The sequence below is a fragment of the Protopterus annectens genome, chromosome 5.part0 (genome assembly GCF_019279795.1).
Source record: "Protopterus annectens isolate FY-2018-M chromosome 5.part0, PAN1.0, whole genome shotgun sequence".
In the NCBI taxonomy this organism is placed as follows: domain Eukaryota; kingdom Metazoa; phylum Chordata; order Ceratodontiformes; family Protopteridae; genus Protopterus; species Protopterus annectens.
The window spans coordinates 259956998-259970499 of NC_056735.1; the positions used below are offsets into that span (position 1 = coordinate 259956998).

The following is a 13502-nucleotide window of genomic DNA, read 5'->3' on the forward strand; positions in this document are numbered from 1 at the left end:
ATAGTTAGTTTGTCTGTGTGACCTTTTTACCCTTTGGTTTGGATGTCATTTGGGATATTTTGCAAGAACCTTAATGTTTATGAGCACTAGCAGGGTTTAAAACTCCTGTGCTTCTAAAGTATAGTAAATTTTCCATTTATGTTTTTCTGATGAGATCAATAAAAAGGCTGAAATATTTACGACTGTAGTTAGTGAGATTTGGCTTTATTGGTCAATAAAGACTTAAAAAGTAAAAAAAAAGTTATGGACATTCAGAAGCAATGCAGCTGAAATATTTGATGTCCTTAAGGGCTAACTTTCATTTATCTCATAGGCCTCCATTACAAGAGGTTTGAGGTATCAGACAGAGAAAACTTTAGTTTGGCTGAGTTCTTCTTGCAGTTTTTACTGAATGATTTGTCTGTGTGACCGTTTTATCCTTTTGTTATAGATATTGATGGTTTATGTTCATTTTCTTTAAAGGTTTCTTTTCTTGAACAGAAAGCCAGCATGTGTGATCAAAAAACAACTTGTCACACATGTAGACTTTAGTTATCATGCAATATTGTGGTGCAGTGGGGATAAGTGAATTTGCCCTTTTCCCACTGTAGTGCAGTCTCAGAGTTGGTGGTATACATAACTGGCAGAGGGTGTGGGGAGAGCAGCCCCTCACATGAGTGGGTGCAGAATAGCCTGCCTCCTAGAAAAAAACTGTGTTTACTTTGTCTTTGTTTTTGTGGTCGATAAGTTGTGTTTCGAGGTCAGCTTGCCCCTGCAAAAAACAGTGATTAATTTCCTTTTGTTTTTGTGTTCGATAAACTGTGTTTAAAGTATTTGTGCTTGATAATTTGAAGTTCCATATGTTGCTTTTTTGATGAAGCAACATATACCCCTACATTATATATATATATATATATATATATATATATATATATATATATATATATATATATATATATGTGTGTGTGTGTGTGTGTGTCTGTGTGTGTATATAAAAATAAGGGATTCCCTTCAACCCATTGAAACGGCAACTTTTTGAATGGGGAAAAAAGGTGACACAGCTTATCAAAAATCAGATGATTACATGTACTGGCTTTTGTCAGTAAGAGAGATCGTAGTACAGTGGGGATCAGGAAATTTGCCCTTTTCCCACTGTAGTGCAATCTAATTTAATTAGCAGGAGGTGTGGGGGTGCAGAGGGTTTGCACAAAAAAATAGATTTTGTGGGTTTTCAAATCTTTGTGATTGTGTATTTGAATCTTTGTGATTTGAACTCTTTTAGTGGTATGACTGGCAGATCTCCGTTGCTTATTTTAAAGCTGTCTCGCTATGTTAAACCCATTTAACATAGCGAGACAGCGTTTTAAAAAAAAGCAACGAAGAAAGCAAGATCTCCATTGCTTTTTTTTAGTGTCTCGCTATGTTAAACCCATTTAACATAGCGAGACAGCGTTTTAAAAAAACGAGTTATACTAATGGAAAAAAGTCCGGGCGACCGGACCTTTTTCCATTAGTATAACTCGATTTACTACGGGCACGCTGGCCAATCAGCGTGCACGTTTTGGGGGGGTCATGGTATAATAAAACAGTTTGTGCATTTCCGACAACCACAGGGAATCCCCAGATTTGCTTCAGGGGTCTCAAAAGTAACACTTTGAAGATGAGCTCATCTCAGACAGTGCACCAGTTCCAACATACAGTTTATCTAGAATTTATTATGTAACATCAGTGGTACTGGTGACATAGGTATTACAATATAATTGCAAGTTGGTGTGTGGGGCACAGCCTCCCCACATTTGTTTTATTTGAGGTGGGGAAGGATTCTGACTAATTTTTATGTGTGCAGAGTTTTATGGAAGCTGTGGTGGGAAAATATTTCTTCTCAGAAATGGGTATCAGGTATGTATTAAATAACTCTGTGTGTCAACAGCAGTAACTTTTAACAACATAGTAATTGAATAAAAAAAACGGTGGAGTATGACAAAGTTTGCTTTCAGTCATCTGAAAGGGGAAGCAAGCCTAATGCAAAAATGCATTCATCTGTCATCATGTATATTCAAAAATGTAATACTCCAGAAGTAAAATTTAAAGAGCCACATAAAAGAGGTTCACCAAAATACTGTGCACAGCGGTGAAACCACCTTGTGGGTGATACCATCAGTTTGAGACAGACAATTGCTCAACACTGACTGTCTATTGGACAACTGCTTTTAAAATTTAAATGGGTCCTTTCAATTCAAAACAGTTGTTTACTGATGTCAGCAGCAACAATTGAGGCACTTAATGCCATATAATCAGAAATTACCTTCAACATATAGAGTTGTTACCATTTTTATCATGAAAATATTTTTCTTTTTCAAAATATTTATTACAGAAATCTCAAAACAAAATTTTCCATTTTTACCCATCTTCATCCTTCATCTGAAGTACCATGTTACTCAGAGGATGTCACATGACTGATCATTGACTCATTAATACTAGAACAGGGAATCTATTAAATAGGTGTTAAGTATCATAGGATCATAGGAAGTTACTAGGTTATTGGCCCTGAGGCCCTTACAAGCCTAGGCAAGAATTTAGCCCATGTTCCGACAAGTCAGCACCTGATGACCCTGTCTAGCAGGGACACAGGTGGAATCCCAGAGGTGTATTTTCTGTTCACCATCCAGTTATCCAGTTGCGCTTAAAAAGGATTAATGAGGTATTCTGCTTGATGAGGAGAAGGAGACTATTTCACAGAAGGGGGAGTCTCTGCGACACAAATCTGTCCTGCCAACAAGTCCTATTGATGTCTCAGACCAGGTTGAGGCTGCGTGTGCAGGTTACTTGAGTGGAGCTTGGCTTGTGGATATGCAGCAGTCCCATCAAGGCGGGGTCTGAGATTTCTTTGCATGCCAGACAGAGGTCACCTCTGAGGAGTCTGTATGAGACTGAGTAGAAGGACAGGGCTTTTAGCTTATCTCTGCAGGGTAGATGTTTGAGGCCCTGAATTATTCTGGTCAGGAACTTCTATGGTCTCTCCAGCTGCTGCATGTGCTTTGTGAGGTACATGCCGACAGGGGATTTGTACTCAATAAAGGGTCTTATAAAGGAAGAATAGAGGGATGTTTTGACCTCTTTGTCCCTGGATGAGATACCCTTCTTAATATGGTGGGCCATGTAAAAAGCTTTCCATACAATGGAAGCAATATGGTGGTCAAAAGTCAGTTTGCTATCAACCTGGGTCCCCAAGTCCCTTACGACTGATTGGGTGCTTAGGACTTTGTTATTAATGTGATAATCTGTGGGGACATCACTCTCACCAAAGGGGATGATGATGCATTTTTTGGCATTTAGATTGAGGCCGTGTTTCTGGCACCAGTCATTTGTTTGGCTGAGACCCTCTTGGAGGATGTCCACATGACTAGGGGAATTGATGACAGATCCCAGCTTGCAGTCAACTGCAAACTTGGTCACCCAGAGCCCACTGGTTTTGGCCTGCACCTCAGAAAAATATATCACAAGCAACAGAGGTTTCAAGACCGATCTCTGGGGTACACCACTTGTCACGGGCCTACTGCCTGAGGTGGCTTCCCTAATTTTGACTAGGCAGGTTCTGTCAGTGAGCCAGTTTGGTACCCATCTGGTAACATATGGATTGATGCTTAGTTGAGAGAGTTTATCTATTATACCTGAGTGGGGAATAGTACTGAAGGCTTTGGCCAGGTCAAGGTAGGCAGTGTGTATACTGTCTTCCCCTTGTCCATGGCTTTGGTGACTGTGTCAAAGAAGTCAACCAAATTTAACAGGCATGACTTCTCCCTTGACAAAGCCAAACTGTGTGGGATTGAGTGTTTGGAGGTTGCCAATGTCCTTGTTAATGAGGTCCATGATAATCCGTTCCATGACCTTGCAGATCAGGCTAGTTAGACTGATGGGTCTGTAATTTCCTGGATCAGTGGACACACCACCTTTCTGAAAAGGGATGACAGTGGCTGTACTCCACTTGGCTGGGACAAAGCTGGTACTCAGGCTTTGGCTGAATAGGGTGCCTAATGGTGCCACAAGTTCCTGCCTGAGTTCATGTAAGATGCAGCCTGGGATGTTATTGGGAACCATGGAGGCTGTATTTTTTGCCTTTGAGAGAGCAGTGATGACTTGCTGTATAGAGATGGGGGCGGGGCAGGTGCTGGGGATGTCCTCATTTACTGATGGGGCTGGACAGAGGGATGACGTTTTCACTGAACCTGTCTGTTATTAGGTTGCTATACCTACAGCATTTGTGTATGTGGTGTCCTTGACCACCATTTCTGAGCAGATCTGAGTGCTTCCTTTGAGATTTCAGACATATGTGAAGAAGGCCTTATGGCTGTCTTTAGTAGATGTGGCCAGTTTTGACTCGAAGTTTGTTTTGGAGGATTTCATTAGTGCTCTTATTTGCTTGTTCAGGCTAAGGAGAGATTGCTTCTAATTAGCACCTGCTCCTTCTTGGTCCTGGACAGCAAATTTTTCCTTTTATTATAGATTTTACTTATTGCTGATGTCCACCAGACAGGTTTACTCTTCCTTGAGGAGGAACATTTTGTCCTGTCAGGTATTTCTAATTCTATGCAGCTATATAAATGCTTGTATAGTACTTTGGTGTAGGTTTGGACATTTGTGCCAGTTCCTATGAAGGGGGAGAGGGCTTTAAAACTATTTATACCTTTCCTCAGGAGGTTGCAATCAGCTTTGGAGAAATCTTTATGTTTGACCCTAGAAGGGGGGATGGTGACTTCGAAAGTGACCGCTTTGTGGTCAGATCTTACCAGGGAGGATGAAACTGTAGGGATGCTGCAGTGGTTACTCATGTTGGTTAATACCAAGTCCAAGATATTATCACCTCTTGTGGTGGTGTTGACCAGCTGGTTCAAGGCATTTGCATTTACAAAATCAGGGAAACTCTGGGCATTTGTGTTTTGCCATGAGTAGTTCTTTCAATCTATGGTTGGATAGTTAAAGTTACCCAGGATTAGGGTAAAGGGTTGAATCTTGATAGATTCAAAGAGGTCCAGATAGGTAGAGTGGGCATATTGAGTCAAAGTTGGGGGGCCTGTAGCTAGCTATGATGTGAATAGGGGTCTTGTCAATGGTTAACTGCACCTGGAGTGTCTCCTGTGCATCATATTGTTTGACCAGCCTGGAGGTGTGTATGTCTTTAATATATATTGAAACTCCACCTCCTTGGGGATGTGACTTTGGGGGTCTGAACATATGATAGGATGAGAAAAACTGGTATGGCTGGGAAGCTCTCTGCAGTTTTGAACCAGGTTTCTGTGACTGCACAAATGTCAGTATATTCCAGGGTTAAGAATGCTTGCAATGAGTGCAATTTCATGTGTAGACTCCTAGTGTTTAGCAGCATAACCTGTAATTTGCATTTTGATGAACTTTTCATGTTGGTAGTTTTGACCTCATGGCATTGCCTAAAAAGGCACTACGGGGGAGGCAGGAGCCTTTGCCAGATGCCTGAAGCCCAAGAAAGACAGATGCAGGCCGTCTCTGGCAAAGCATTGTAGTCTGTTGATCATGTCTTCTCAGGCTGTCATTTACTGTAGCCCCTTGGAATGACACCAGAAACTAAGCCAATTGTTAAAGTCAGTCATTTTCTGTTTGTACTGAGGCATCATTCTGGGTGATGGCAGAATACTGCTTAAGGCTAGGGGCACATCTGCCTGGGACACATATTCAGTGAACTTGATCATGTCTTTCTTCATATAGTCCAGGGAAGTACATCTCCTCAAGTCATTCATGCCAACATGGACTATGACAGAGTCATAACAGTACCTGTTGTTGAGAGACTTGAGTGCATGTGTGATATGGCAGATTCTGGCACCTGGCAAATAACTAACTGTGACTTTCTCCTTATCCAGCCTTGTGAGGGACACATCTGTGTGTCTCACATTGGAGTCTCCTATGACTAATATGTTGGGTTTATGGTTAGCCTTTGGTGGCTGTGAGACACAGGTGTGTGGACTGTGTGTGGTGTGGAGTTCACGTGTGTTTTTTTGTCAGAGGTCTTTTTTGTTTGGGTATCCTTTTGTTGAGGACCTCCACATATGTGGGTGTGTGTTGTGTAGGTGTGGGTAGTGTTTGAGGTGTGGTGTTTGTGTTGACAGCCTTCTCAGTGCCAGATTTACTTGCTTGTGAAGGAGACAGTGTAGACTCTATGTTCTTAATATAACTGCATCCCTCATAAATTGTGTTCCTAGGTAGTAGTAGTAGAGAGTTGTCCATGTACATGAAGCAGTTGCTACACTGTCTCAGTATGCCCATATCAACCAGACTGGCAGGAGAAACTGTAGGAAACTGTCCATCCATATTTGTCAGAATTTGAGGAAGAGAGGCCAGAGAGAGCTAAGGGGGAAAAGGGTGGAAGGATGACTATTACGTGGTGATCACACAAGCGCTACTAAGGGAAAATTTGTAGCTGGAATACCTCACAATGGGCTAAAAACAGTACAGCTGTGGTGCGAGATGTGCAAACAAGCTCAAACCAGCTCAAACGTAGGGTTTTAGTACCACAAAAAATAGAAGAGTCTAGTAACACAGAAATCTAGCCAATCCTGCTAGTCCGTGCTCTCTTTACTGATCAGCTTGTGCCAGACAGCCCTGCTACTCTCACTAACAGAGAAGATAAGTTCCTACCAACACAAGATGGCTGCCAGAAACAGTAATGCAATGCAGTAAAATGCAGTTAAACAGTAATGAATTGCAATAAATAGCAATGGAATACAGTTAAACAATAATGAAATGCAGTTAATCAGTAAATTGCTTTAAAACACTGTAAATGTGATAAATTAGCTGTAAGGCACAGATAAAAATGATAGGCAAGTAAAAATGCAATAAAATAAGTGAAAATAAATGATAAAGCACTTAGATTGGGCTTGGAGTCTCAGGAATTTTTTAAAACGTCCCAGAGATGATGTATGACAGCAGAGCCTGATACAAACAAGCCCAAACCAGCTCAAATGCAGGTTTTAAATACCACAAAAGATAGAAGATTCTAGTAACACAGAAGTCTATCCAATCCTGCTAGCCCCTGCTTTCTTTACCAATAAGCCTGTGCCAGTCAACTTCCAGGCAGCCCTGCTACTCCCACTTGCAGAGAAGATAGGCCCCTACCAACACAAGATGGCTGCTAGAAACACAGAAGGCAAAAAAAAACAGCTATGGATGCAGCAAACCTGTATCCAGACTGTGCTGCTCAATTTAAGGGTTAAGAACACAGTACAACTCACAGAAAAGTAGATATTAAGCACTTACAGACAAACACAGAACTCACAGTATGAAAAATACAGTTAAACAGTAATGAAATGCAGTAAAATGCAGTTAAACAGTAATGAATTGCAATAAATAGTAATGAAATACAGGTAAACAGTAATGAAATGCAGTTAATCAGTAAATTGCTTTAAAACAGTGCAAATATGATAAATTAGCTATAAGGCACAGATAAAAATTATCGGTAAGTGCAAATGCAATAAAGTAAATGAAAATAAATGAAAAAGCAATTATATTGGTCTTAGAGCCTCATGAATTTTGTAAAACGTCCCAGAGATGATGCACCTCAGCAGAGCCTGGTTCAAACAAGCCCAAACCAGCTCAAATGCCAGGTTTAAATAACATAAAAGAGAAGATTCTAGTAACACAGAAATCTAGCCAAACCTGCTAGCCCCTGCTTTCTTTACCAATTGGCTTGTGCCAGACAAGGCCCAGGCAGCCCTGCTACTCTCACTAGCATCTCATTTATGTTTGTTGGCACTTTATGAGCATCATAAACTTTTTCTGTGTATTTGGGGTAGGAAGATGACGTATAAACCACTAAAAATAACAATGCATTTTTAGCAGAATGGCATATCACTTTTTTTATGTTATAGACCTTAGCATATGCCTGTTATACACAAGGCTAATTAAATACTTGTTGTTTAAGCTCCGGCAACAGAGCTTGCAAATCAGATGTCAGTGGATTTCATAGGTTCATAGGTTTATAATTATATAGTAGAGTAATGACCACCAGGGCCTTTATAAATCTAGCCGTGCAATTCAACCCAACCGTATCCCTCTGTATCATGTGCATTTATTAGTAAGGGTATGTTAGGAAGTTTCTAGAGTTTTATGTGGGGGGTATATTAATTTGGGCATTACTGTATGCCTCTGTCTTTTAGAGACATGGGGGCCAGACCTGGGATGAATTTCCAATTTCCCATCCATTGCTGAAGGTTATGCTTAAATAGGTTTAGGGATGGACTCTGCTTCACATGGATGGGGATCCTCTGAGACACATACCTGTCTCACCAATGTTTTATTTATGTCACAAGAAAAACTTAAACCCTTAGATGTAATGGTTTTGATGCTGTTCATTTTGTAGATGTGCAAAAGGTCCATCAGGGCTGGATCTGAGGATGCCTTTTATGTCAGGCATAGATCGCCTCTGAATAACCTCTAGGAGACAGAGCATAGAGAGAAGGATTTAAGGCAATCCATATAGGACAATGTGTTTATACTCTGGATTCTCCTAGTAAGGAATCTTTGTGGGCATTCCAACTGCAGCATTTGTCTGGTCAGGTACATGTCAAAGGGGGAATTACATTCAACGATGTGCCTGATAAGGGCTGAATAAAGTAGCACTATGACTTCCTGTGACCTGGACGCCATGCCCTTACTTATAAGTTGGACAACACAGAATGATATTCTTATTACCTTGGCCATATGTTGGTCAAAGACCAGTTTACTGTCTATGTATGTTCTCAGATCCCTGACTATTGGGTGAAATCTGGGGTGTCTTATTGATGGAGTAATTTGCCTCGGTGGCACTTTCTTCAAAGGCACTAACAATGCATTTGTTGGCATTGAGTTTTAGTCCATGACTTTGGCACCAGTCATTTCTTTATGTTAGACCCTCTTGTAAAATGTTTGTGACATGGGGGAATCTATGATAGTGCCCAATTTGCAGTCATCTGTGAACTTGGTCAGCCAGAGGCCCTTGGCATTAATTAGCCTTTACCTCTGAGAAGTAGATGCCAAATAAGAGCGGTCCCAGGGCAGAGTTGGTGACCAGTCTCGTAATGGTGGTTATATCACCAATCCTGACTTCCTGGGTCCATCTGTGAGCCAGCTGGTAATATAGCAAGTTATGTAGGGTGATTTTATGCCCAGTTTGGTGGGTTTGTCAATTGCACCTGAGTGGGGTACTGTATCAAATGCCTTAACCAAGTCCTGGTAGGTGGTATGCACCATTTTCTCCTCATCCACTGACTTGGCGACCTTCTCAAAGTCCAACAGGTTTAATAACCATGATCTTCCTTTGACAAAGATGAACTGGGTTGGGTCCAGTGTCTGAAGGTTGCTCGTGTCTTTGGCTGACATATGATGATAAAGATGGAACATGGTAATTAGATAAGCATGACTGCATGTCTGTGCAGTTTAAATTGATTCTGTATCTTTATAGCTAGTAATGAGTTAAATTTGGGTCTATATTAGATCATCGCAACGGCAGAATTTTGAATGATCTAATATCAAACCCAATATCAAAACCGAATTCTTTCCTAGGGAAAGAATTCAGTTGGCCGTTGTGGTTTCACTGTTTTCAGCGATGCGGTGGAAAGTTACGGGTTGGGTTAAGGTAAGTGTGTGATTGTGCGGACGTTTGGGTTAGGGCACGAGTTGGGTGAGTTAGGGTTAGGGAGCGGGTCAGTTTAATGTGCAATAGTGTCAGAATTTGGGGTTAGGGGCGGGTTAAGTGAGTTAGGGTTAGGGTGTGGGTGAGGTGTGAGTGCGATAGTAAGAATTTGGGGTTAGGGGTGGGTTAAGTGAGTTAGGGTTAGGGCGTGGGTGAGGTGAGTGTGCGATAGTGAGAATTTGGGGTTAGGGGCGGGTTAAGTGAGTTAGGATTAGGACACGGGTGAGGTGAGTGTGCGATAGTGATGGACCTTAGGGTTAGGGTTTGGGTTAAGGTAAGTGAATAGATAGTGTATGTGCAGTGTAGTGTAGGGTTAGATGTAACTTTTAAATGTATTTGTGTGGATTGCTGCTTTTTAGTGTGCTTGTGGTGTGTGTGTGTTTCTCGGAACAGGGAAAACATTCGCTGTTTTGAGGTTTCGATATTGTTAGGATTCGGGTTTTGCAGTTCGATGTTACGGCATTCGATAATGAGCCGTTTTGATGATCTGATATAGACCTGTTAAACTTTACTAGTTCTGCTCATGGAAAGAGCAGTGAAACAATACTTTCTGTTGACCTCTTACCATTGTCTGTGGGTAACAAGTAGTAACAAACAGGACATTCGTTTATATAAAACATAATGCATGTATTTGTACCCATGTGGCTTTCAATACACCCAAAACAAACAGTAATTTCTTGGAATCTATCATCCTGCAGCATGTTGTTATGTTCATAACATATAGTCAAGACACTGGATTTGAATGAAATCAGAGATAAGTCTTCTTCAGAAGGAAAAATATTTCAAAATATGTTTAGAAATGGAAAGATTATTTTATTAAATGGAAGAGTGCTTCACTCACATTTAAACAAGGCTATCGGTATGTTTGAATAGGTTAGCAAAAACAACACCTATCAGTCATTTACAGATGGAATACTGACGTGTCAGAATTATTTTACTTCAGGCAGTAACTGCATTTCATTGTATATATATGGTGATATTTGTACAAGTTCTGTAAAACTTTATAGGAATATATTGTTCTTCTCCAGCAAATGTCAAATAAACTTACACCCATCTGCTGGAAGCTGTATTGTATAACCATTATTTTCTCACTGTGACAGTAGCAGTGTGAGAGCTCTCAACTGCTGTCAGTCTGTGGTGGTACAGATTTTCTTTATGTTCTTCCAACTTTCACCTTTTTGCACAGATAACATGCATGGCAATTACTGTAGAGCTTTTAAGCATGTGACATCTGTCAGTACTTCCCACCAACAAACATCCATGCTTTCATGGTATTGCACCTTTGACTCCCACCAGTGGGCTTCCAGGCAATGCAAAAATATATATATATATATATATATTCCCTAAAGCAAATGCAACTAAGCTTCAGACATTCATAATCCATCCCAGGTTGGCCTAATTACATCCAGATCATTAATAGCATCTGGGTTCCACCACCATAAAGAGGAGGTCTCCTTAGTACCATCAGGTCAGTGACAGTGTATTTTTTACAAAATGGAAGTAGTACACCCCACACTAAATTGAATTAAAAAATATTATTCGCCTTTTTCAAGCCACGGTGGTGCAGAGGTAGCATTGTCGCCTCACAGCAAGAGGTTCTCTTGTTCGATTCTCGGCTGGAGTGCCCTCTGTGTATAGTCTGCATGTCCTCCCCGCGGTCGAGTGGTACTCGAAAGACGTGTGTGAATGGGCATGCCTTCATTGAAGGTTGGGCATCAGGCTGGCACCTCGGCACCATAAAAATCTACTGCCAATCATTAGCAGACCGGAGTTCCGCTGTGGTGACCCCTAACTAGGAAAAGCCGAAAGAAGAAGAAAAACAACAACAACTCGCCTTTTCAACTATGCAGCACTGGTAAAACTAAATTAACAAAAGTGTTTGATATTAAGTTTTCAAAATTCTTATTATGACAATGTTAGGATATGAAAGTTTTCCTTCTTGAGTGACATAAAGACAGAGAAAAACATCTGTTACCACACACATTATTATGGTATGCTAATCTATAAAACTCTTAAATGCTGGTTATTTAATATATTATATATTCTAAATTGCACCCTCTTTTATTTTTAGTCATTGCATGGATTCATATTCTTAACCTAATATAATGTTGTATTAAAAGATGAAAACAACTATCCAGGTTAATAAGAGATGGGTTAGCATTTCACCATTTCAAAACTGTATTTTTGTTTTTATTTTTTATTTTCAAGGAACAAAAAAGAAAACGTGAAAGTTTGTGATTCCTCCTAGCACAGAGAAGTGAATTCAGAAAAGGTATGTGCATTACGTTATGGTGACTACTATGCAGTTACATATGTTCTTTTCAATATTAACAAGTGGTGAAAATTTGATTTCAGCTAATGACAGTCCCCAGGTATTGCACTTTGAATGCAATCAGTGGTGTTAGAAATAGTGCATGTCAAATGTTACAGTTAGTGGCGTAAAGTAGCACCTGCAATCATTTCAGTAGTCTAACATTATTTATTTATTTATGCTTTTAGTACATCAGTAGTCATACTGGAACTATAGTGCTCATTTGTCAGGGTCACCTTCCTTAGATGGCATGATAAAAATTAAATTTCAGGATAAGTTACAACATATAACAGTTATATTTAAAAAGGAAGTGTAAATTAGGGCAGAACTAGGTATAGGAATGCAACAGTAACTCAGTAGGTAAAGTCAAACAGACACCACAAAAAGAATGTCCAAACAAAAAGACACCAAGAGTCCTGTCAGCAGAAGAACAATAAAGACATACATAAATGGGTCAGAGTGGGAAATAAACATGGAATAGTACTTTTCAAGCAGCATATCTTGAGTAGTGTTGGCAGTCTATTCCAAATGTTTCTTAATTTAGATAGCAATCTTAAAAGATGGCTCTATTCTCCACTGATTTCACATAGAAGCTAAAGTTATATACTTCACTGCCAGGAGTTCCCTTTCATGGAGTTTGGTGGACTATGGATTTAAAAGTATATAGAAAGTCAGAAGAATTAAGGAAGTACTGCAGAAAGCCCATTTGTCACAATAAATTTAAGCAATAATCCCCCACTCAAAGGACAGACCCTGCAGTGTAGTCAAATATGTCATGTTATTAGACCACTTCTGTCATTAGATCACCTCTGCTTTCAGGTAATGGTAATAATGAGTTGTGTGGAGCTTTTCTTCTTTTTTAACACCTTTACTGAATTATCTGTGACATACGCAAACTTACATTTACATAAAAGTAATCAAACCATATTAACAAGTTTACATTTACAAACAGTATACATCACATATACAGTTCTGTACCATATAATCAAAGCAACATTACATAAATTGTTCAATTTCTAGCTTCTCTTAAACCTCATTCCTCATCCAAAACATTTTTCTGCATGTATTGGTCCCAAAATTTTCATTTTTTCTACCACCATTTTCTAAAGATCCTTCTTCTTGTTCTTTTATCTCTGTTACAATATTTACTACTTCAAGTATAGTTGGTTTAGACTTTGATTTCCATTTTTTTTTTTTTTTTTTTTTTTTTTTTGCAATTGCTTTTTTGGCAGCCACCAGAATTAAACTTAGCAAAGCTTTAGTATGTCTAAGCAATTTGGATCCTGTATCCCAGCTCAAAAAAATAATTTCCTTAGTTACATTCGTTTGCTCACGCAATATTTCCGACAGAGTACACTGTGGGGAATTTTTAAAGTCTGCCTCCTCATTACACTCTGAGAACATACCATCCCAGATTCTGCTTTCTTCCCCATTATACCTCCAACATTTCCCATTTACCCAAGGAAAACTCGTTTGGAGTCTGCTTGGGGTATAAAAATATCTTTGCAAACACTT

General features: G+C 39.8%; 1 protein-coding gene across 3 annotated transcripts in view; it reads left to right on the plus strand.

Annotated features, from left to right (window-relative positions):
* The window catches only part of PDE9A (phosphodiesterase 9A), an 851735-nt gene that overhangs the window by 799731 nt on the left and 38502 nt on the right, over positions 1-13502 (plus strand). For all 3 annotated transcript variants that reach the window (XM_044072227.1, XM_044072229.1, XM_044072228.1), the window contains one exon: positions 11885-11948. In XM_044072227.1, the coding sequence (XP_043928162.1) occupies positions 11885-11914 (30 nt within the window). In that variant the 3' untranslated portion in view covers positions 11915-11948. The remainder of the gene's footprint in view (positions 1-11884; positions 11949-13502) is intronic.